Source organism: Gossypium hirsutum, chromosome A11 (genome assembly GCF_007990345.1).
Source record: "Gossypium hirsutum isolate 1008001.06 chromosome A11, Gossypium_hirsutum_v2.1, whole genome shotgun sequence".
In the NCBI taxonomy this organism is placed as follows: Eukaryota; Viridiplantae; Streptophyta; class Magnoliopsida; order Malvales; family Malvaceae; genus Gossypium; species Gossypium hirsutum.
The window spans coordinates 1,022,584-1,045,191 of NC_053434.1; the positions used below are offsets into that span (position 1 = coordinate 1,022,584).

At 32.3% G+C, this 22,608-nt stretch overlaps 2 protein-coding genes and 1 long non-coding RNA gene across 4 annotated transcripts; 2 read left to right on the forward strand and 1 right to left on the reverse strand.

The window, feature by feature from the left end:
* The first annotated feature begins 3,498 nt into the window (after positions 1-3,498).
* LOC107923910 (transcription factor LAF1) lies at positions 3,499-5,617 on the forward strand. Its single transcript, XM_016854095.2, has 3 exons — positions 3,499-3,701; positions 3,972-4,101; positions 4,276-5,617. Exons 1-3 carry the CDS (start codon positions 3,563-3,565, stop codon positions 4,847-4,849), a joined length of 843 nt encoding a protein of 280 aa, XP_016709584.1. The 5' UTR covers positions 3,499-3,562; the 3' UTR covers positions 4,850-5,617.
* Positions 5,618-5,732: 115 nt separating this feature from the next.
* Positions 5,733-10,748, forward strand: LOC121209579 (uncharacterized). Its single transcript, XR_005904697.1, has 2 exons — positions 5,733-6,654; positions 10,659-10,748. It is a non-coding gene; the product is annotated as an uncharacterized lncRNA (long non-coding RNA).
* On the reverse strand, positions 7,724-22,538 carry LOC107923906 (tripeptidyl-peptidase 2). Of its 2 annotated transcripts, XM_041080456.1 has the most exons (34): positions 22,056-22,538; positions 21,851-21,929; positions 21,675-21,748; positions 20,730-20,839; positions 20,533-20,613; positions 19,887-19,973; positions 19,664-19,806; positions 19,221-19,371; positions 19,014-19,136; positions 18,605-18,688; positions 18,319-18,506; positions 18,025-18,199; positions 17,786-17,907; positions 17,626-17,705; positions 17,054-17,112; positions 16,666-16,820; positions 15,944-16,122; positions 15,710-15,822; positions 15,474-15,644; positions 14,889-15,017; positions 14,641-14,741; positions 14,418-14,535; positions 14,122-14,201; positions 13,514-13,586; positions 13,154-13,239; positions 12,993-13,044; positions 12,790-12,918; positions 12,542-12,613; positions 12,130-12,222; positions 11,455-11,550; positions 10,102-10,200; positions 9,727-9,819; positions 8,949-9,125; positions 7,724-8,062 (listed from the first exon to the last, which is right to left on the reverse strand). In XM_041080456.1, the coding sequence occupies exons 1-34, from the start codon at positions 22,255-22,257 to the stop codon at positions 7,904-7,906; spliced, it is 3,933 nt and encodes a 1,310-aa protein (XP_040936390.1). In that variant the 5' UTR covers positions 22,258-22,538; the 3' UTR covers positions 7,724-7,903. The 2 variants fall into 2 exon arrangements, with proteins under 2 accessions (XP_040936390.1, XP_016709582.2); XM_016854093.2 differs by lacking the exons at positions 7,724-8,062; positions 8,949-9,125; positions 9,727-9,819; positions 10,102-10,200 and adding an exon at positions 10,494-10,838.
* Positions 22,539-22,608: the final 70 nt, after the last annotated feature.

The window sequence follows — 22,608 nt, forward strand, 5'->3', positions numbered from 1 at the left end:
TTAAAAGGTTAAAATATGATTTTATTGTTGTATTAATTTATAATCTTTAGAGAAGTTATAGGGTAGATTTATTATTTTTAAAGAGTCGGAATTGAAACACAAATTTTTAGAGGTTAAAATAAAAAAAATTCATTGTATTAATTTAAAATTTTACAATTTTTAAAGGGATCAAATATAATTTTACCGTCGAAGCCTGTGCTTATCCCTAGGTTGCTAACATTTCGTAATTATGGTGGCAACTATACAAACGCGACAACTAGGGGCAGAGTGAATTTTTTTTTAGGGAATAAAATTAAATTATATATTTTTATGATAAAAAATATAAAATTTTATCATTTTAATAGTCTATATCTTTATAATTTTAAAAGGATTAAATCAATTTTTTTTTATCATTTTTGAGGAGGTAAATTGCAATTTTAACATTACTAATTTAAAATTTTATAAATTATAAAGTGACTTAAATGGAAAAATTTTCATTTTAGGGGCCGAGTCCATACCAGCTCCTTAGCTCCGCCCTTGAAAACAAACTAGGCTAGGTAGATTTTTGTCTATCCATCATGAGTTATATTTTATGTTCTATTCATATAAATTGTATATACAAAGTATTAAGCAAATTAATAATATCTAATTATTTGATTGACATAATAATAAATTTAGCTCTTAGTGTTTACATTTTTATTATCAATTTAATTTGTATTCTCCCTTTTTTTTTCTTAAGCAAAATTTGGCTCTTAACCTTTTAAAAATAGTCAAATTTAACCGTCAACATTAAAAAAAAAGAATCAAATTGTTATTTTCTTAATGGAAGTATTAACTAAAATGTTAATTTTTTTAAACATGACAACCTGCATGGCAATTCACGTGCACTTCATGATAATATTTTTATATTTTTAAAATTCTTTTTATAATTTCTAAATTATTTGTTGATGTCAGTATCATGTCAGCATAAATTACACATAAACTATTTCACGGGTTGTCAGACCAACATTAATAAAAATTAATTTTTTAGTCACCATTTCTATTAAAAAAACAATTCAATTTTTTTTGAAAGTTTTAGAGCCAAATTTAGCTAAAAAAATAATGATTGAATTGAGAAAAATATAAACATTAAGGATTAAATTTATTATTATATCTATTTTATATTAAAACTTAATCCATAGGCCATAACACTTTTTCTTATTCATTTAAATATTATTTATTCCAATTAAAAAAAAAAACTTAGACACAATTTGTCAAATGGCTCTTAATCTAATTTGAAGAATGAGTCATAATTGACATAAGATATATTTTAATAAAAATATTTTTAAACCCCCCTAAATTTTATCGTTTTATTAACGAAGGTTCTTATAATCTTCTAAACCTAAATAAAATTAAATGAAATTAAGAAATTAAGCAAAATGTAACTATAAGCTCTAAATTTAAATAAATTAAATAAGAACTCATATATTTAAAAAATAATATAGCTTAATTGATAAATGATTTTAGCAATCGATAATTGATAAATGATTAGCATATAATTGAAAGAAATAAAATAATAATTAAATGATTAGGTCATAATCCCGACAACCAGATTTTCTAAAATAAAAACCATATGATTATATAACACGCGTTTTATTAAATAACAAAAACATTAATTATTATATTAAAAAAATAACATATAGTATATAAATAATTGGATGGTCAAATTTATGCACCAATTAATTGAATTTCAGCATTAATTTAAAATAGGAATTAAAATGATTGCTGAGGACAAAAGCTCAAATTGTCGGTAACATCGTAAAATACCAAAACGAGTTCACATATTTGTTTTATTTTTTAATCAATAAATTAATTAAATACTAATCACCTCACCTAACTTGTTAATATTTTAAAACAATAGCTTTATGTGGGCTAATTAAAATGTGGAAAAGTTTGTTAATTATGGTCTTCATGTTGATTGGTTTAAGTTATGGAGTCAATATGTAAATTTCAAATTTTTTGAAGAGGTTAGTGAAATTTTGTAAAAAAAAGTAATTATGTTTTGTCAATATATATATGGATTATTATTTATTTGTAATTAGATTTATTAAAACATCGAGTTATTTGATAAGATTAATCTATTAATTGGTACTTAAATTTAGTTTCAATATTCAAATTAGCATATGAGTTTTTTTAATTTAATATTAATTTTTTTTTGTCTCAATTCAGTACTAAGTATATGTGTGAAATATTTATTGAATCATATGATAACGTTTAATTTAAATACTAAATTAAACATTAAAAATAAACTCAAATATCAAATTAAAAATAAATTCAAATATTAATCGAAAGGTAAGATATGTTTGGATAAAGTGTTTATGAATTTGGCATTGAAAGGTAGTTTTATTACAACATATACACATATTTCTATGAAGTCAACTAAAGAACAAGAAGCAATTTCAACGAAAATATAAAGAAATTATGCTTACCTGGAAGATACCAAAGAATTAAAAAAAATATCCCTGCGTACTAAGAAGTAAAAAAAAAAAAAAAGAGTTTAAACTTATATTATTGGAGATAATTGCAATATATAAAATAAGTATTAACATCGAATTTTGTAACTAATTCCACCAGTAAGTGGTCTAGAATTATAAATAATAATAATAAAACCTTAATCTTACTATTGGAAGGTTTTGTTCTTTTATTTTTGGTCCATCAAGAACTTAAGAGGTTAGGTATAATGAAGTCAATAATAATGTAAAAAATATTGTTGTTCTACGGGTGTAAATGAGATACTTGTAAGCTATTTAAGTTTTATTGAAAAAAAATTCGAATTTAGTTTGGTAATAATTGAGTTGAACTTGAGTTTGATCGTTCAAGTTATTGGACAAGTCGAATTCTAACACTATAATACTTTATTCAAACAACCCTCGAGTCTTATTGAGGTTTTTTTTAATATATTTTTATATTATGAGATTATATTATTACTGTTATTATTAGAAAGAGCTTAATATAATCGAGCTCGAGCTTAAAATTTAATGCTCAAGTTGAGTGCAACAATAAGATACATTGTACATTCAAAAAGGCAATTTAAGTTCGAGCTCTAAAAAGGACATTGTTAGAAGAGACATGTATAAACTCTGAAAATATTATTTTTCATGGTTCGTGAAATGAACATGAGCAACAGCTTAATCATATCAGCTTAAAAATAATTGCAATGGAAAACATGGGTTGAATGAGTATTCATTAACATTCTAGTTAATACTAGAGTTCGACTCTCACAAATAATTTTCAATTGACACCAAAATCAGATTCGATTTTCAAACAACCCAAATCTTACCCTTATAAAATAAAATAAAATTACAAAAATAGGAAAAGAAATAAAGAAAATCCCACATTGTTAATTGTTTATTCCACAATTTTTCCATTTTTAAAATGATTAAACCTACAACTAATTTCAGCTTTATTTTATAATCTTTTTGGGGTTGCCTATTTATTGCTTTTGGTACTGTTCCTGTAGCTTGCCCCTTCAACCTCGTGGCTTTTAGTTATCTTGTTGTATAAGTTTTTAAAGCTAATCTCTTTGAGTTTCAAGCAAGCAAAAATGGGTTCTAGATCATCAGATCAGAAGCCAAGAGCTAAGCACAGAAAGGGGTTATGGTCACCTGAAGAAGACCTTAAGCTTAGAAACTATGTCCTCAAACATGGCCATGGTTGCTGGACCTCTGTTGCCATCAATGCAGGTCAGTCTATATGTATACACACATGCCATTTAATGTATTTGTAGGGTTCCAATGGGCTAAATTGCATTTAAACATAAATGACATTGGGTCCTCTGCAAATAATCTGGCAGTTTATTTGTATTCAAGTGCATTGCAAGTGCTGCTGATTATTGAAATGCACCAGGTTTTCTTTGATTTGGGCAGTAATTTCTGCTATAGACACGATTATCAAACAGGAACGTATTTTTTAAAAAATAGGGATACCGTAGCTTACAAGTTAACAAAACACAGGTTTACAAAGGAATGGGAAAAGTTGCAGATTAAGGTGGATTAATTACTTGAGACCGGGTTTAAAACGAGGGATGTTTTCACCTCAAGAGGAAGACACTATCTTAACCCTTCACCATTTGTTAGGCAACAAGTAAGTTTTTCGTAACCGACATTTATATCCGAATATGTGTTTAAAAAATCCGAATGTCCGGAGACAAATATGAACTCAAATTAATAATGTAGTTGGTAGCATTATTGCTAAAGTCAACAATGGTTTTTGCAATGAAACTAACTAGGATGCCATGTTTTTTCTTTAATTGACTAGGTGGTCCCAAATTGCACAAAATTTGCCTGGAAGAACTGATAATGAGATTAAGAACTATTGGCATTCCCATCTGAAGAAAAGAGTTGCAAAAGCTGAAGAACTGGAACCTCAAACCAGGACCCCATACACCACATCTAGCTCGGAAAACACTGATTCCGCTCTGTCTCCTCGAAACTTAGCCAACATGCGAATCCCGAGCTTTGAATCCTTCCATCACATCGAAAAGCCATTGATAAGTACCGATCAAACCGTTGCAAGGCAATTAAACTTCTCTAACGAGCCTCACGGCAGCCTGATGCCAACGCTTTTGTTCGCAGAGTGGTTATCAATCGATCAAGAAGGTGAAAGTGTCACGAATTCGGCTTCCTTAAATGGATTTAACCATGGTTTGAATTCAAAATTTCAGGACCCTTTCTTGAGTGCATATTTAGGATCATTTGACATTGATTTTCCAGATGGGTTGAGCTATGCATCGGTGAATGACGAAATGTTTACCTCAGAATTCAAATTCGAAACCCAGATTTCAGAAGAACTTCTTGGTAATGAAATAAACAATGATTTGATGTACACATAAGGGCATCTTTTACATGGCCAAATTTTTCAAGGGAGAATAATTTCTATAACTTAGTTAGTAGCAAAAAAAAAAAAATCTCATAAATAAGGCTTCAAAGTTTTAATTAGTTGATATTTTTCTTCGTGTTTGTATTTTTTCGATGTAATTTTTTCTTTTAATTGGTTATGTAAATCAACAGAATTAAATTTATGTTTTTTAATTAAATAATAATTCAATTTACAAAAATGAAATTTTTTTATAGTACTATTAAGTGCCACTAATATATCAGTCGATACTCTAGGCTTTCCCCTAAGCCAATCATATTCGTTAAAAAAAATATTTTTAAGTGGTACCATCAATATGTTTTTTCCTAAATACAATACAAATAATATACGAATACGAAAAAAATATTTTTTTGTGATACCGCTTGACATATTGATGATATTGATTTAATTTTTTTAAGACTATTGACAAAAGAAAAAAAAAAGATAATATTTTTAAGGTGATACTGCCAATGAGCCAAACAACACCATTTGAAATTTAAAAAAAAATTACTTTTATAAAAAAAAAACTGAAGGAAAAAAATACAACGTTCTAAAGGGTATCGTGTAACAGTGTAGCAGCACTGAAACCCCTATTTAAACCTACCTTTCCAAATGAATAAAACAAGTTTCAATTGTTTATGGGTCACAAACAAAACAGTGGAAAAAAAGATTTGTTAGAGATCAAAATTGAAGATAGACAATATTTGTTTTTTATTTTAGAATTTGAGTTTTCTTCTGTTTTTTTTTTTACTTGAAAATAAATTTGAATTAATAAGGTTGGTTCCAAATGACATGTAGAAATGTCCTATTTTTGTAGATAATCTACATCTTATACCATTTTAATTTTTTATCTTATTTTGATAAAAACTCATGTGTATCATGTCATCACACTTTAATGAAATTAAAATTTAAATATCAAATTAAAAAAAATTATCGCGTTTTAAGACTAATGTTGACAAAAAAATTTCTAGAACTAAGGTGGAAAAGATTGACAAGTTCAAATACTAAATGCTGATTTACCTTTTTTATTGTAATTGATAAATTTCATTGAGTTCTAGGGTCTTCAAAGCTCTATAATAAAAACTAATTTGGATTACTTAGATATTTTATTTTAAGTTAAACAACTGTTTATAAAGCAGAAACTAAATAATTAAATGATAATTTTCTAAATTTTTTCCTTAAATGACCATTAATGTTTTTTTTATCCCTTAGAACAAGATTCCTAGTAAAAATAGGAAATTCGGTTTGTAGAATGAAAATCGAAACGTAATTGATTTGAATTATTCATTTTGTACTCATTAAAAGTACAAGGTGCAATTTTGGTAACACGTGCATTATATATTCCTTATTATGTTTTGTATTATGGATAGCATTGGAAGGTAAGGTTGTTTTATTGATGGTTTTGAGTGCTCCTTTGATCGTATAGAGGAAGACAAATGTCTGGCCCTCAGATATAATCTCTCCCAAATATGGTAAAATTTTTATAGTTAAAGAACATTAACACCAAATTTGATTGGTTGCAATAGGCTATGCATTTCACACGTTTAGGCTTAATTCTCAAATCAACAACCAAACAAAAGGTTAGGTTTAAGTGCGTAACCTATTATGAGATGGGCTGTTTAAGTTCCCATTACAATTCAGGTATTGAATACAATACATCTGAATTGTTGTTTGGTGTAGAAGAAAAATTCCTCCAGATATCTATTCACATTCATCTTCCTCACCCAATCAAGCCATAAACCACCTAGCTCATTCAATTTCAGTATAACACTCCGTCACAAGGTATATCTCAATCTCTGTGTGATTAGATTATACTCCATTTAATTTGACATTTCTTTAAATATATAATTTCTTTTTCGTCTTCTCACTCTAACCCCTATCTTAATTCATTTTGTTTTTGTTGTTAATGATTTATTGTGATTTCTGATTCTTTTAAGCTCTTGGTAGCAAATCTCTCCTCTTACTCTCCCTCAAAGTAGGCCTTGTTCAATTTCTTATTTCTGTAAAAATTGGCCTGCCCACTTGTCTATATAATTAAATGCAGAATTATTAATCATTCGTGGCTTTTTCTTATATCTATTCTCTTAAATTATAGGAATACAAATACAATATTAATTCGTTTATGATACTCGATTCTATTTTTTTTTATTAGTCTATTATAATACTCATTCACTATTCTATTCCAACAATAAATAAATAAATAAATGATCACCGAACCGAATCAACGGTTGTGATTCTCAATCCAATTTAAATTAAATAATGATTAATTCAACCAAGCTCAATCGATTTTTTATTCCAGTTCAAAAAATTCACGATCTAATCAATCTAGATCCAACTATGACCTACTAACAAACTTATGTTTGTTTCTATTCTTTAACACCAAATTCAATACTAAGATTTAAGTTGATGAACAATTGCCATATGTAAACTTTGCCCAATTATATTCCAATTCTTAGTGTTAGTTTAATGTTAATTTAATTCTATTCTATAGGTCATATATTATACATATAACCGTACTTTTTACCGGTAAACTCCTAAAAAATTCCTAAACAATCCTTTCCCATCCCCTTCTTTACAAATACCCAAAAATGATTCTTTTAAAAAAAAATTGATTAAATTATGAAATCAAATTAACCACAATTTTAAACCAAGAAAAAAACACCAAGCTCTGATTGATTGGATCTTCCACCTGCCTTTCTTTTAACCATGACAGAGAACATTTAAATTACTGAAAATCATGACATTGATTTTTTTTTTGTTGTAAATTTTAGCTTAGTTCTAATACAACGCATACAAAGATAAAATTAAACAGTGATAACGTTCATCTATAATTGCACGACCAACACTGACCTCAAACAAATCCCCAACTCTTGTAAGGGGAAACACGTCATGGTGTTTTTCTATTACGACAGATAAGGGGTAAAGTACAATCATCTCCTTGGTTTATTATTATGACAAGCTATCATCAATTCCTTAAAATGTTCAATGTCTTTCATCAAATTGAAATTGGGTCTCATAAAATTTACTAACCTTAGAACAGGGGCAAGCTTGGTGGGAACCGCACATGCATCCATTGTCTTTCATACGTTGATAAATGATTCCATCCAATCTCATCCAGCAATGACAGCTTCATTTCGTAGAATTTCTTCTTTGGTGGCTCTCCATCATCCTGAATCATGTCATTTAGTACCTGCGACAATAGCAGATACTTGAGCTTAAGTTCCAGTACAGGGGAAACTAACCACATTTGAAGTCAACTAATGTTGTATCGGAAAATTACTTGTGAACAGCCTAAGGCAGTAACTAGCATAAGCCTAAAAACATATTAAGGGATAGAGAATCATTCCACATTGTATTCGAACATTTTTTTTCCAAGCTGACAAGTGATATAAAGCATTGACCATCCAAGTTTCTTACAGTCCTCGTTCTTTCCCTTCCAATTCTTTATTCCCATTATGATATTAGTGGTTTATATTGAAAGAGGGAAGAGACAAGTGGGGTGGGGGATTGAATCTTAATACCCATGTTTCTCCCCCTCCCTAAATTTGGTACCCATCTATGCTATACATTGAATTCAAATAATAATAAATGCATCAATAATCTTAAGGGATCCATTTACACCTATATCATTTAATATCTTTTTGAATGATTAATATTTTAACAACCCAACTGTTGAATTTATCGATATAATTATACTTATCATACATGCAAATGTTTGAACTGATTCAATATGATAGATCTAAAATATTGTATATATTAATATTTATTGAATAGTTGAAAGTTTTTTAAATAAAATAAATAATTGAAAATTTAATTTATGTAAAATTTAATATGCATGATCTATATAAATGAAATATGAAAATGACAAGACCATTAAAATATTAATGGTACAAAAAGACAAAAAAAGGGTGTAATATCAATCTAGTTTTATACCGGTTTAAGTAGATAGTTTCCTTTATTATTATTGTCAATGTTTCAAATGTACTTTAAACAAAATACCATTCAACTCATCAATTGAAAATTTCATCAGGTAACTTCTTTTTAGTGCTTACTAGGATTGTAACAAAAGAAAATACCTTCAGTGCAGTTCCAAGCCTCCCAAATCGCCTCTCCCGCAGTACATAGAGGGTGCCATATTTAGAGGACTTCACATCTACCCATTTTGTCAGTTCTTTAAAGTTTTCCTCAAATAAGTCTGACCGGAGATCAGAGCTGACAGCTTCACTTGCAGCCAAGGCTGAAGGTTTCTCACCCTATAATGGTGATGAAGAAAATGATTAATTCCAATGAAGACGATAAACCACCATAAACATGCTGATATAAACAGTCTCAGCACCATAAAACCAATTAGTAATAGGTGGAGATGCCCGATATAACACCACAGAAAACCTAATATTTAACGTATGTAGGATAAAATCACTTAACAGTTCCCTCACGTATAGCTCACACATCCTACACGTGGACAATCTCACTAGAAGTCGTCAACATCAATGTGGTAGACATGCTGAAAAACGTAACAGAACCTGAGCTAAAACTAGTAATGAGACCTATCAAATTCACCAACGAACTAGCAAGAAAAATGTAATGCAGAATGGAGATTAGTTCAAGACATTAAATTCCCTCAGCTCTACCAAAATAATAGGTTTTGTATAACGGCCGTGGGTTTTATTTTTGTGCCATTGCTTCATATCCTCATCTCTGTAATGGACTTATAAAGTTCACTTTTCTTTGTGAATATGTATGTCAATGTTTCTTTCCACTTTGAAGAAAAGATTAGAAAATAACCAATATCAGTTGGATAATAAGTTTATTTAAATTGGAAAATAACCAGGTGATACATATACCAAAGAATACCTTTATAGATTCAATCTCAGCCAGTGCAAGTCCTTTTTGGTACAGTGCCTCTGCTAACTGATCACGAGTTGTCTCCATCTTCTTCTTATTTTTCTGAAGAAATTAAAAAAAAGGGGGGTGGGTTCTCATCCATTTTGTGTATAAACCGCAAACACTAAACCCCTAATGATGCACTAAAGCATAAATGCAGCACAGGAAACACCTTGGAGACAATCATAACCATTGAAAAATAAAAGTCAAGAACAAAAAATACGTTTAGCAACTTCAATTCTGATAATATACTTGGCTGAATTTACTAAGAGGATGTCCAGCATAGTATGAGCAAAATGATGGAAAGGGTAGAGGGAAGAGCAAATTGACAATTTAAAAACAAACCTCTGAATCCTCATCCTCAGGATCAGCTTTAAGTGAAAAGAGTTTTGCCAGTTCATCTGCATCGATACTATCAATCACCTCATCTGCCGCACTTATAACCTGAAAAGTTCAACTATATTAGTTAAGGAAAGCATTTATTTCAGATTTTCCATTTCAGTTTTGAGTACTGTAAAAGATAAACTGACAACCTTAATGTCAGTCTCTTAGCTACTTCTTATGTTTGGTAATTTTATATAATCTAGCCAGTATTTTTTGCTAAATACATAAACTTCAAGCATCTCCAGTAGATGCAGCATATGAACTTTCAACAAGTCCCCCGCTAGAACCAAGAGAGGGTTCAAATTTTTAGGCCTTCATGGGGCTAACTTAAATATCGTTATGCTTAAAAATAAATAAAAAAGAATATGAAAGCTAGCAACCTATAAGGATACTTTCCACTTAATACAAAAAAATGAAAAAAAAAACTTTTAGGCATGCCTATATGTCATCTTTACGAGTTATATAAGTAAAATCCACTCTGAAGTGACTCATTGATTTACCATATTATATCTCTGAAGGTAGTTCAGATTAGCAACATTGAGCAACTGAGAAGAGTTACATGGCAGCAAAGCACAAAACAAAATGAAGGGAAAAACCTCAACAAGACACTTTACAAAGCAAACTCAAGAGAGCCATCAGCATTTTCATACCAAAATATGTTTTCAATACAACTATATGTCATCTGCCGCACTTATAACCTGAAAAGTTCAACTATATTAGTTAAGGAAAGCATTTATTTCAGATTTTCCATTTCAGTTTTGAGTACTGTAAAAGATAAACTGACAACCTTAATGTCAGTCTCTTAGCTACTTCTTATGTTTGGTAATTTTATATAATCTAGCCAGTATTTTTTGCTAAATACATAAACTTCAAGCATCTCCAGTAGATGCAGCATATGAACTTTCAACAAGTCCCCCGCTAGAACCAAGAGAGGGTTCAAATTTTTAGGCCTTCATGGGGCTAACTTAAATATCGTTATGCTTAAAAATAAATAAAAAAAGAATATGAAAGCTAGCAACCTATAAGGATACTTTCCACTTAATACAAAAAATGAAAAAAAAAACTTTTAGGCATGCCTATATGTCATCTTTACGAGTTATATAAGTAAAATCCACTCTGAAGTGACTCATTGATTTACCATATTATATCTCTGAAGGTAGTTCAGATTAGCAACATTGAGCAACTGAGAAGAGTTACATGGCAGCAAAGCACAAAACAAAATGAAGGGAAAAACCTCAACAAGACACTTTACAAAGCAAACTCAAGAGAGCCATCAGCATTTTCATACCAAAATATGTTTTCAATACGACTAACCTTGTCATAATAGTGGATTTTGTCCGCAATATTGCTTCGGGAAAGCAAACTTTCCAAGATCTTTACAAGCAATGGAGTGTACTTAGGGTACTCAGACTGCCAAAGAACACATGTTACATATTAAAATAGGTACAGCACACTAATGACTGCCTAAGACAAGCAGCTCCAAAAACATCCACTTCCAGATTTAGACATGTTTTCATCTAGTTTCAGGAATTATATGGCAACTCAAACACGATTGACTACAACAAGCTACAATAGCACACTTCTCCCACTAAAGAATTAACCGGACTGAAAATGGAGGCCGCTAAATCTGCTCTGCCATTTGACAGCCATTTAGACAGTTATAAGACAATAATCAGCTTGTACTTAAAGAACTAATAAACTTAGGTGCTGCAAATTATTTTTCAGGTATAACTTGTACGTAAATTTTGCATACCACTTATTCCTATCTATAATATTGCTACAAGCAAACCGCTATTTGAAAAGAAAAAAACAGAACACTCAACCTGATATATACTAGACTTGCAATGTAGCATTCACTAACCAAGAGACCCTTCAACAGAAAGTGGAGAAAGTAATGCTTAGGGAGAGAGGATGACTCCTCATAAAGAAATATATCCTCTTCGCATAGAGTACACCTAAACTAAAGAAAGGACGACAGAGAGTTCTAACCTTGAGAGATTGAGCTAATTTTTTCCATTCTGAGCGATCTTCATCACTATCTTGCTTCAGGCTTCCAAAAACCTTTATTTTTGCTTCTCGAACCTGATTGAGGAATTGAACAAGCATTACTCCATATATTAACACCAGAGAAAACAAATGTTTTAAAAAGCTAATTGATGTTGATGAAATTTGTTCCGGTTATCTTAATTGATACCATACAATAGTAAAAATTTTTGAAAATAAATGAACTATTCAAAGCAAAAAACACCTAAGTGATTATATGAATATCTGGGCAAAAAAAATCATTAAGTTAATATAAGAGATTGTTATAGTTTGACAACATTTAAAAAGTATGAGAAAAAAACTTTGCAACTATTTGATCACCAAATATCAAGGTTAGCATAAACATTTGTGCAAGTACCTCTTCTTGTAAACGTTCGGCCATAGGTTTAGTGCTAGCTGAAGAAGAACCTTTGCCTTTGTCTTCATCAATCTGTCAATAAAATGCCATGAGTCATGGCAGAAGAAAGAAGAATGCAAAACATGGAAGTAAAGCTCCAGAGTGCATCACTTAACCATAGAAGCATTATTAGGCCTTTCCATAAGTACCATACAAGCAGTAATAGAAATATGTAAATATTACATAGGTAAAGGCAAAAGTATCACAACCTTGCTGGGTGGCACCACATAAGATATCTGATATGATACAGGATTCTTCTGTGGATTTTTCCCCTCTCCAGCATATGATAGCTTCCCATGTGATATTGCTCCCAGCAATACAGATCCTTGTGAGGAACACTGCAGGAACAATTCAATTGTTACATCTTCTATGCTGTTTACTTAAGTAAAAGAGACTTCAAAAAATGTAATACCTTTGGAAGCTTATCTTTGTTTGGTGGACTTAAATAAAATGATTCCTTTATCCTGAAAAATAATGCTTCAAGTTAATTAGAGAGTAAACATAAGAAAACAAATTGGACAGGATTGCTGTGGATAGTCTAGATGAATTACATATATTCGAAATCAGACATACCCTGGAACCAAAATAGAATATTTAAAGGTACCATTCCCCATCACAGGGCCATCTGGTTCAGAGAAAAAGTTCAATGGAATAACGTCCTGATTTCAAAATAACCACAGGGATAGTAATGAGCATACCTCATAAACCTTTCCAAACAACCATGGAAGATGAAAATAGCTAAAGAAATCAATACTATTTAAAGCAATTTGACAATACATCTACTATTATGCCAATATAAAAAATACAAGACCTAAGAGGCAATGGTTAAACCATTTTCTGCATGCATGCCTTGTAATTTAGAAGCAGTGCTTTTAATATAGAGCCATTTCTAACGTGAATAAAGAAAACAAACAAACAAAGACACAATATTACCTTTTCCTCCAAATTCCTTTCCAGAAACAGAACTAATTGCTTCATTTTTTCTAAGTACTGGACATTGTCATGCCTGAAACATGATAAGTCAATGTAAGTGAAAGCAAGCTTGGATTGAAGCATCTCATTAGAAGAGATTGATAGGATGAGAATTCCTGTTTGCAGCTATCCTACTACAAAACCAATTTCCTAAACCTTCAAAAACAAGAAAGAAAATGGAATATAAGAACAGACAATCTCAAAGTTACAAGATAATCGTGATATTCAGGAATTCCTTTAATTAGCTAAAACCAGAACAGAGGGCCTATAAAGGAGTTGTTTGGGGGCTAGGGAGGAGAAAAGCCACATCAGTATCCAAAATAAACTAATTTCATTTGATAATTTTTAGCCACACACATGACTTGGTTTCAGCAAATGGAAGGAAATTTTTTTACTTATTTTCAAGGTCTTTTTTGTACTAGAGTTTTACTCATCCTTTTAATTTTGAGTTTGAATTTGTACTAATTATTTTAACACTTATGTATGGTTAAGCTTGCATTTCCTTGATTTAATATACTAAATAACCAAACGAGGCATGAATTTTTAGTATAAAGCACATCTATATGTACCTTAAATACAGTCGCAGTGTGTATTCACCCTTTGGAAGTTGTGAAGAGGCTGGATAACAATCACCCATTGCATATACACGCTATAATTAATGAGAGCAAAAAGGATTTTAACAGGTCAGCAAAATTGCGGCACAAGAAGGAAGTAGGAGCAAATTAGAAACCCATTATGGTAGAACAGAACAAAGCACTGGAGATGTAAAATGTGGATTCTACATGATATGGAATAAAGCATATTTGTCCAGATTTGTTGCTACTGATTCTTTTCAAAATGATTGACAGTACCAATAAAAATGTACCTTGTTTGTGTCAGAAATCATGTAAAATTGGGACTCAAATTTTGTGTCATATATACGATTATTGAGCAATGGAATATGCGGTCTCACTTCTCCTCCATCTTCCAATTTAAAGTGGTAACTGTAGAAGCAAAAAAAGTAAAGCGCACACACGGTAATTGAAGTGATCGATTACATATACACATATAAAGGACATTCTGCCACAAGCGACTGAAAAAATACACACGTTAATGTCAATGCCAGTATCTGTTTCCCTGATGGTAATTTGTCACGATTAGTTGGAAGAGTACAAAGTTTTGCCTCAGTAGGTCGATAAGGAACTCTTATCTGCATATTGAACATATAAAAAGTCAGAAAATTAAAAAAGAATGTCTTATTAAATCCAAGCAAGCACATCAAAAGGAAAGCAAAAAGTCCAAAGGAAGAGAAAGCCTAAATGGCCTACATGGTACTGTACGGGATAGACTTCATTACCTTGTTTAAAGTAGCAGTAGGGACAAGTCTTTCAGAGGCCAATAGTGCTTCAGCCTCAATTCTGATGGGTGCTTCACTTCCATCAAGGACTACTTCAGTTCTGTTGACTCCAATTCCATGAAAGACGATCTAAACCATTCATACAAAAAAAAAAAAAAACCCAAACATAAGACTCTCAAATGCAAGATAATTTAAAACAGTATTCCCATGTTCGCTTCATTGAGATACCACAACTTACAGAGCATGCAACAGTAAATACGTAAAAGATACTTGGTAAGGTTCTCACAAGCCAAAACTAAAACAAAACTTATGCAGGATAAAGCATCTTTGACATAGGCATGGCCCCAGGGTGGGGAGACATCTAGAGAAGAAAGCAGAAAATCAAGAAAATTGAAAAAGAAAAGTAGACCATCCAAGTGCAACCTCAACAAAATGGTCTAGGGTGGCAAATATTCACTAACCGAGCAATTATAGAAGCAGTAGTGATAGTAGGAGATAAAATAAAATAAAAAATGAACCGATCAAATAATCAGTAGAAAAGTTATTAACGGAAGAAAGTTTCTAGATTTTTTGACAGAAAATTACCTCAAAATCTACAATAGTCGTCTCGTGACTTCCCATGCCACTTGACCAAAACTGAGCTATTGCCAATTCCATTGTTTGACCACCTACAACAGGAAAGTCAAAGCTTTTGGCAGTAGGAGAAGAAAATGTTACAACACTCTCCCACTTGATAGGCCTTCTCAATGGACAGAGCTGCACATTTTAAAACAAGTCAAGGCTTAGGTCAATCTGGTATGGATTCAAAGTGCATGCAATACCTGAACGGTGTCAACAAAAAATCGTCTACTAGTATCAAACCCAGATGTCCTCATGGTAGCCTCAACCCAACTAGCACCAAGCGGTACTTCTATATACCTTCGTTCTATGTGGCCTAGACAACCACAAATGAGAAAAAGGGAATCAACTCATGGAACAATCATAGCATGAAAGAATTTTTAATGTATAAAGGGTACAGAAAATATAAGTTGGGACGAATTCTATGACAAAATAACCTGGAAGGAATGACATCTTTGAGAATGAAACCAGTGGTGGCCGATTCAATACAGCCTTGGGCTTTGTTATAGTAATTGGAATTCTGAACAAAGGACCACGCCATGAGGCTTTGCAATCAATTCCATATACTTCATAATAGTGCAGCCCATCAGCCAGATTGGAGGGATCAACAACTACACTGAAAAGAAACGAAAATAATGCACCATTATCAAACAAGCAATCTTCCAAGATCACAAATCTAAGCATCCAACCCAAAACCAATTGGTAAGAGATGGAGGGCCCAATAAAACCACTAGAAACCCGATGCATAACAGATATGAGATAACACTACTTAATACTCCTCTTTTGTGTAGCTGTTAGGACCTACACATGGACAACTTTACTGGAAGAACAACATAACAAAACCCAGACTCAAACATCTTAATCATCCAACCATAAACCCATTAGCAAGAGGCGGAGAGGCCCAACTTTAACATAAAACCATATAAAACCCAATAGTTAACAATGTGGGATAACATTACTTAACACATCAAATATGGAAATTACAGAAATTTTGATTCATCTACCTTACAACTCAAGAGGATGGCAATGGCAAAATAAATAAATTTTAGTAATATGAAGTTCACAAAAATGAAAAAAAAAATTGGAGTTGATAGACAAACTGCACATAATTTATTAGAAATAAGAACTTTCATATGGGTAGTGAAGTATGTTTACTAACTTGAAGGTGCGCCCATTATGAGTGAGGAGAAGATACTCAGGTGCTCTCACAACTGCATTATTACTAGACCGTAGCTCAATACACTCCTCAAAGGGAACCAATTGATCTAATTTACTTGCATCATCATGAAACCTTGGTTCAACTTGCACTGCCCACTATTTAAGATGTAAGTTTAGCAGCTTTAAAAATCAAGGATAAGCTGAAAACATGAAGTTGTAAGGTGGGTGGGGATTGAATATCAGAAAGTAAAATAATCATTTTTTATTTCCTTTTGAAAATGAACACTTGATGGAGGGAACCCCACATAATTATTTAGTAATAAATGAAAAGCAAAGAGCAAAAAAGTAGCCATGTACAAAAAAGTTATAAAGTATATAAATCAGCACACCTCAGTAGACTGTTGGCAAGCAGTAGCCTCTCTTAGGTAGATACCTCGTGATATAGGAGCTGCAAGTGAAATACACAGTAAAATGGATTGTAAATGCATGAATGAGATGGACCAAAGGACAAGCAGTTCCTAATGGAATAGGTAACAAAGCAACTTTGCCACCTACTACCACTAAATCACCACTTCCCCATGTCAAACTAGCGCGAAAGATAGTTAAGTTCCATAGCAGAAGTAAATCCAAAATCCATTGAGAGAACTCAAGCTTCTAAACATTCTCATTTGCGAAATGGATGCTCATAATAAACAGGATATTAAATAAAAATCAGAAAAAAGCTGACTCCCGATATCAAAGCAAGTCCTTAAGAAGTTAGATAAAACATAAAAAGTTTATCATTATTGCTCTTGGCACTAGGTAGAGTTTATCAATTTAAAACAAAAAACTCTTCTATTAATGATTTGAGGCTTGCCTCTGATATTTGATGAACATCCACAAATTTTTGGATCGTAAATATAATAGTACTGAACACATTGAACACTGGATAGCATTTTTCAGCACATCAACCTAAACTTACTTGATTTTCCAGATTGATTGACCTTTATTTGATAACAAACACATGAAAGATCTTGAGACTTCTGTATATATTCATATGCTCTGCCAGACATAAGAATCAAAGAAGTTCAGAACTAAGAAATAATATATAAAGAAGCAAAGGCTATGGCCAAATTTCCTACTTGTCAACTTGCATAAGCCCTTGTCCAGCGGTTAGCTTATCTTCGGGCAAACCACCTACAGGAATGGATGTATTCTCAAGAGCTATCCTTACACTATATGGGCTCACAGGAATTCCCGCAGCCTACAGACAACATTAGATAATTTTCCTTTAGACACCACAACCAGAGGGAAAAAAAGGAGAGGGGAAACAAACAATCAAAAACTGAAATAAAGGAACTCAAATAATCCAAAGAAAAACCTTCATAGCACTAATAAGCAGTGCGATTCCCCCACAAGCAGATGGAGACGCCATTGATGTTCCATTCATGAGCATGCGCCCTTGGAGAGTCCAAGTAGGAACAGGGGCAACAGCCCCTCCAGGAGCACTTATACAAACTCCAAGATCTCCGTCAGCTGTTGGTCCTCGGCTGGACCTGCATCCGTTGCAACCAATTTCAATGAGTTAAAGATGAACAAGGACAAGGATTGAGAGCTGGAAAAAGTGAGACTATATGTTTGACGGCCAAATATGGAAGAATTGGAATTATCTTACCAAGTGTACTCAAGCCCTTCAGGTGGAGGTTCAACTACAGAATGAGCACCTGCAGCCATTGCAGGAGAGACATATGCACCAACTCCTATGATGCTTGAAGAGGTACCACCTGGAGCACCAACTGTGCTCAATGCTGGCCCACTATTACCAGCACTACTCACAAATATCAAACGATATTTATTCACGACCTAAATTAGACCCAAAGATGACACCCATAACATCTTAGAGAGAGAGGAAAATGCTACACTAAACAATTATGCCTATAAGGAAAATTTGGAGTTCTTACTTCGTTAACAAGATCGACAAAGCGTCCATAGTCAGGTAATAATGTAGGTTCTCCGTAGCTCATGTTGATCAGATCACATTTATGCTGTGAAATAAAAAGTAGGTAAAACAGCCAAATGGTTACAATTAAAATGTACCAGATTGAAGTCAGTGATATGACACATGGACACAAAGGGACACCCAAGTACCATTTGCAGTACCAGAGACAATATGCTAAACAAGCTACCCACCAACACAAAATGAATACAAACATCAAAAGAAAATATGAATATATGTTCTATGCTCATATTAAAGGAATGAATATTCTGCAGATATGCCAGATGGTTAAAAATAATCAAGATAATAAATGCCTCGAGGGCCATAACAACGCAAAGGTGAATAAATCATCAGAAAAATGCACTTTTAACCACCTCCACAGCAGCTATTAGTGCCCGTGTCAAGCCTGTTCCAGTCTCCATCGAACCTAAGCGTGCATCTCCAATTTTACAAGAAATTATCTGGGCTCCAGGTGCAACACCATTTAACAAGGGCTCCTAAACCATCATGCAAATCAGAAGACATTTTTATGAGAACTCTGAAAAGAAAATGCCATAAACCATCAGTTAAGCATACAGTACCTGTGGGTGGAAAGCAGTAGCAATACCAGCAACATGAGTAGCATGAGGAGAGCAGTCTGTAACAATACTTAAGATGTTTCCCTCGTCATATACATTAACAACAAATGTACAAGCATCTAATTCACTAAATATGCCATATTTCTGTTCAATCCTGCAAGGATTATTTCAGTAGAGTTAGATAATAATTATATTATGTTTGTTTCAGAAAAAACGAAGCATAAAATCAAAGAGGGGCACTTAAAATTTTTTAAGACAAGTGGTTAACAATATGAAACAATATGCAAATAGAATGCCACGTGCAACCAGCCAAGCCAAAGTCTAGCATGGAGCTTCATTAATAACATTCTCCATCATTAAAAAACCCACCTCATTGCTTTTGTATAAATGTCTGCCAAAGAAAGAGTAGTCAGCCAGGTGATAAGATAAATGACAAAGATACAGACCTGTAATTAGTTAGGGGCACAAAATCAGCCAGTTTCCCACATTTACGATCATCATGAAGACTCTGAGTGTCAAGAGCAACCCTCCATAATTCTCCATCATGCCATACGACAGCATCTATAACAGGTCCTTTATCATCATAGCTCTAGCACATTAACGTGAGAAAAGCTCAGAACAATGTAAATTTAGTTAAGTAAAAGCAATTAATAAATCCTTGGTACTCACATCGCCCTGCTTTTTTAGGAGGTCTATTCTATTCTGGAGATCTTCACGAGCCCTTTTCAATTTTAGATCCTCCACTTTCGTATATTTCTGTATACATGGACATAGTAAAAAAATTATATAGAGTAATAATAATAAATGCATGCAGCACAAGTATGATGATAGAAATTTACCCACCATCTTTATCATGGAAGATTTTTCTACTTACCCCTAGAGAACCTTCGTTATCATGGAAGAAATCAAACATATTTTGAAGCATATGAGCGATTAATAAACTTGAATTATAAGAAGGTTAAAATAATCACTTATCACCAAAATGAATGATACTGAGTACAGAAAGCATGTAATCTTTTTGTTGCTAACTAAAGAAAGAGCGAACTCATCCCTCAGTGCTCATATATTTCAAATTGAAGTCAATCTTGCCAAATTAGTGAAGATATTATTAAGGCATTAGCTACACAGCACTGTCACAGCACAAGAAATAAATAAATCTGAAGAACTAGTTATGCATGCAAATATATATGGAATATATATTTGACAATTCGCATGATACCAGGTTTATTCAAACTAAAGAAAAATCTATTTGAAATATGAATATCTATGTCTATGATCATACAGAAAGAGATTAGCAAGTGGAATTTTCAACAACCTGATCAAATTCATCAAGATGCAATACAGCCTTTGCAATCTCCTCCTGGTTCTTTTCATCCCATTTTCTCTTTCTTTCTTTCTGCAACATGAATAATGAAGGGAATAATAAGAAGACAGTCATTCATCAGTTTATTTATCATGGTCAATAGCAAAAATTCAAAAATTCTGATGAATTAGACAGAAAATAGTTCATACCTTTATACGTGAAGTCAAAGTGTCAGTAAAGAGCTCATAAATCAATTTATAGCCCACATGCCACTCACCAGAAGGGTTTTTCCAAGAAGAATTGACAACCAATGAAGCCCCTATATATCATTTTTTTAACAAAAAACAGAACATGGGATCAGAAAATAGAAAGTCTAAGTCAGAATCATGATTATGCTACAAGGATATATACAAAAAGAGAATAGCACAGAACATTGCCAAGAAGCTAAATACTGTCACACAAGTACAAGAGAATAATCCACTATGCTCTAAACATTTGAAGATTCACACATTTTCTTAACAAAGATAAAGTGAAGGAGAAACTATCCAAGAATTACATGAAAATAGACCCAATTGATCAATCGGAAGACAAACTACATGAATAACCTATCATTTAGCATTTAATTCAGTAAGTTTTAGCAACCACTCCAATGCAGAACCAAGTAAACCTCGAGGAACAAGAAAAGGAACTCCCATCTCTTGCTATAATAATATATATAATCACAAATGTGAATAATCTTTTGAACTAACAAAAATACTCTTATTATATTACTAAATTGACATTAGAATAATATTTTATTTTAGTATACTACTTATTAGAAGATAAGCAAAATTATATATCCCCCATGTCAAGTCGAATTACACTTCTTTTCTATGTTGAATCGCATTTCCACTATGATTTTAATTATTCCCTTTGCTCGATAAGCAAAGAACCATAATTGTAGATTAATTCGCACTTAATTAGTATTATAGATATTATAATATTTGAATTATCAAAATAAGTAAATATATTTCAATTATATTCAACAAGTTGAACAATGATTGGTTTATATTTAATAAATTAAAATTAAAAACGTAAAATCAATTTATTCAAAATTAATCTACTGCACATTTCCATAATCACAAGTTCATCAAATATGTCAGCAATAATACAACCTGAAGCTCCTTGAATTCGACCATCTTTATCAGCCTTCACCACTTTTGAGGTATCAACATCTCCACTCCCGGTACTAAAAAAATAAAAAAATAAATTCTCAAGTAACTTAAAAATATAATAAGTAAATAACAAGTTCAACAAACAGATAGTACAGCAAGCTGAAAAAAAGAAGTACCAGTCAATAACATCTAAGATCTTTGGCTTCCCATCTGATGTCAGTTGCAAGCCAGAAGCAGCAGGGTCAACACCAGAATCTGAAAACAACAATTTTAATCAAATTATTTTTTATTTTTAAAAAAGATCAAGGATCAAACACTTGCTTTCTTTTCTCTTCATTTACATATTCTTTTTTTTTATTATTAACAGTCAAAAGAAGGTACCAAAGATTGCGATGACGGCGCCGCGACCGTCGTAATGAGGATGAGCTTCAATGAAGCGATCGGCGCCAATCTCCTTCTTCGGCATCAGAGAAGCTAAGAAAGTGTGCTCGTTCAGCTTGAAATTGTGAATACGCCCATTCACATCACCTCCGTCACCGCCACCACAAAAATTATTGCTAGTCTCGATCAAAGAACAAGGCATCGCAGTATAGTTACCACCGCGAATCCCGCTTCCGCTTCGATGATGACGCTCCTTTTTCTTTGAAATTATTAGTAATAAGTTTTAGCTTTCTGTTGGGTTCAGTGATTTTTTCCCCCTTTTTGGTTACAGTGATGAGTACAGACGGAAGAGTGTAAAATGGCGGAGATATTAAGCTCAATGGGTGGTTCAGTAGTCCCTCAAATATCAAAAATCTTTTGCTCTTGGGATTAAGGGTGTTTTGGGAATTCCAGTGGCTTGTTGCGGTGCGTTATGGATAGAACGCCACATGTTTATGAGTCAGAGTGTCAGTTGGATAAGTGGGTTTTGATTTGATAAAAGTGCGGGGCGGGC

Excerpts from the sequence above, each read along its gene's own strand:
- LOC107923906 (XM_041080456.1), bottom strand. The coding sequence starts at position 22,257 with ATGCCTTGTTCTTTGATCGAGACTAGCAATAATTTTTGTGGTGGCGGT. Across the intron at positions 19,372-19,663 it reads GTGCCCCTAACTAATTACAG|GATTGAACAGAAATATGGCA; the intron begins GTCTGTATCTTT and ends TAATCCTTGCAG. Across the intron at positions 18,200-18,318 it reads GAAGGGCTTGAGTACACTTG|GTCCAGCCGAGGACCAACAG; the intron begins GTAAGATAATTC and ends CAACGGATGCAG.
- LOC107923910 (XM_016854095.2), top strand. The coding sequence starts at position 3,563 with ATGGGTTCTAGATCATCAGATCAGAAGCCAAGAGCTAAGCACAGAAAG. Across the intron at positions 3,702-3,971 it reads CTCTGTTGCCATCAATGCAG|GTTTACAAAGGAATGGGAAA; the intron begins GTCAGTCTATAT and ends AACAAAACACAG. Across the intron at positions 4,102-4,275 it reads CACCATTTGTTAGGCAACAA|GTGGTCCCAAATTGCACAAA; the intron begins GTAAGTTTTTCG and ends TTAATTGACTAG.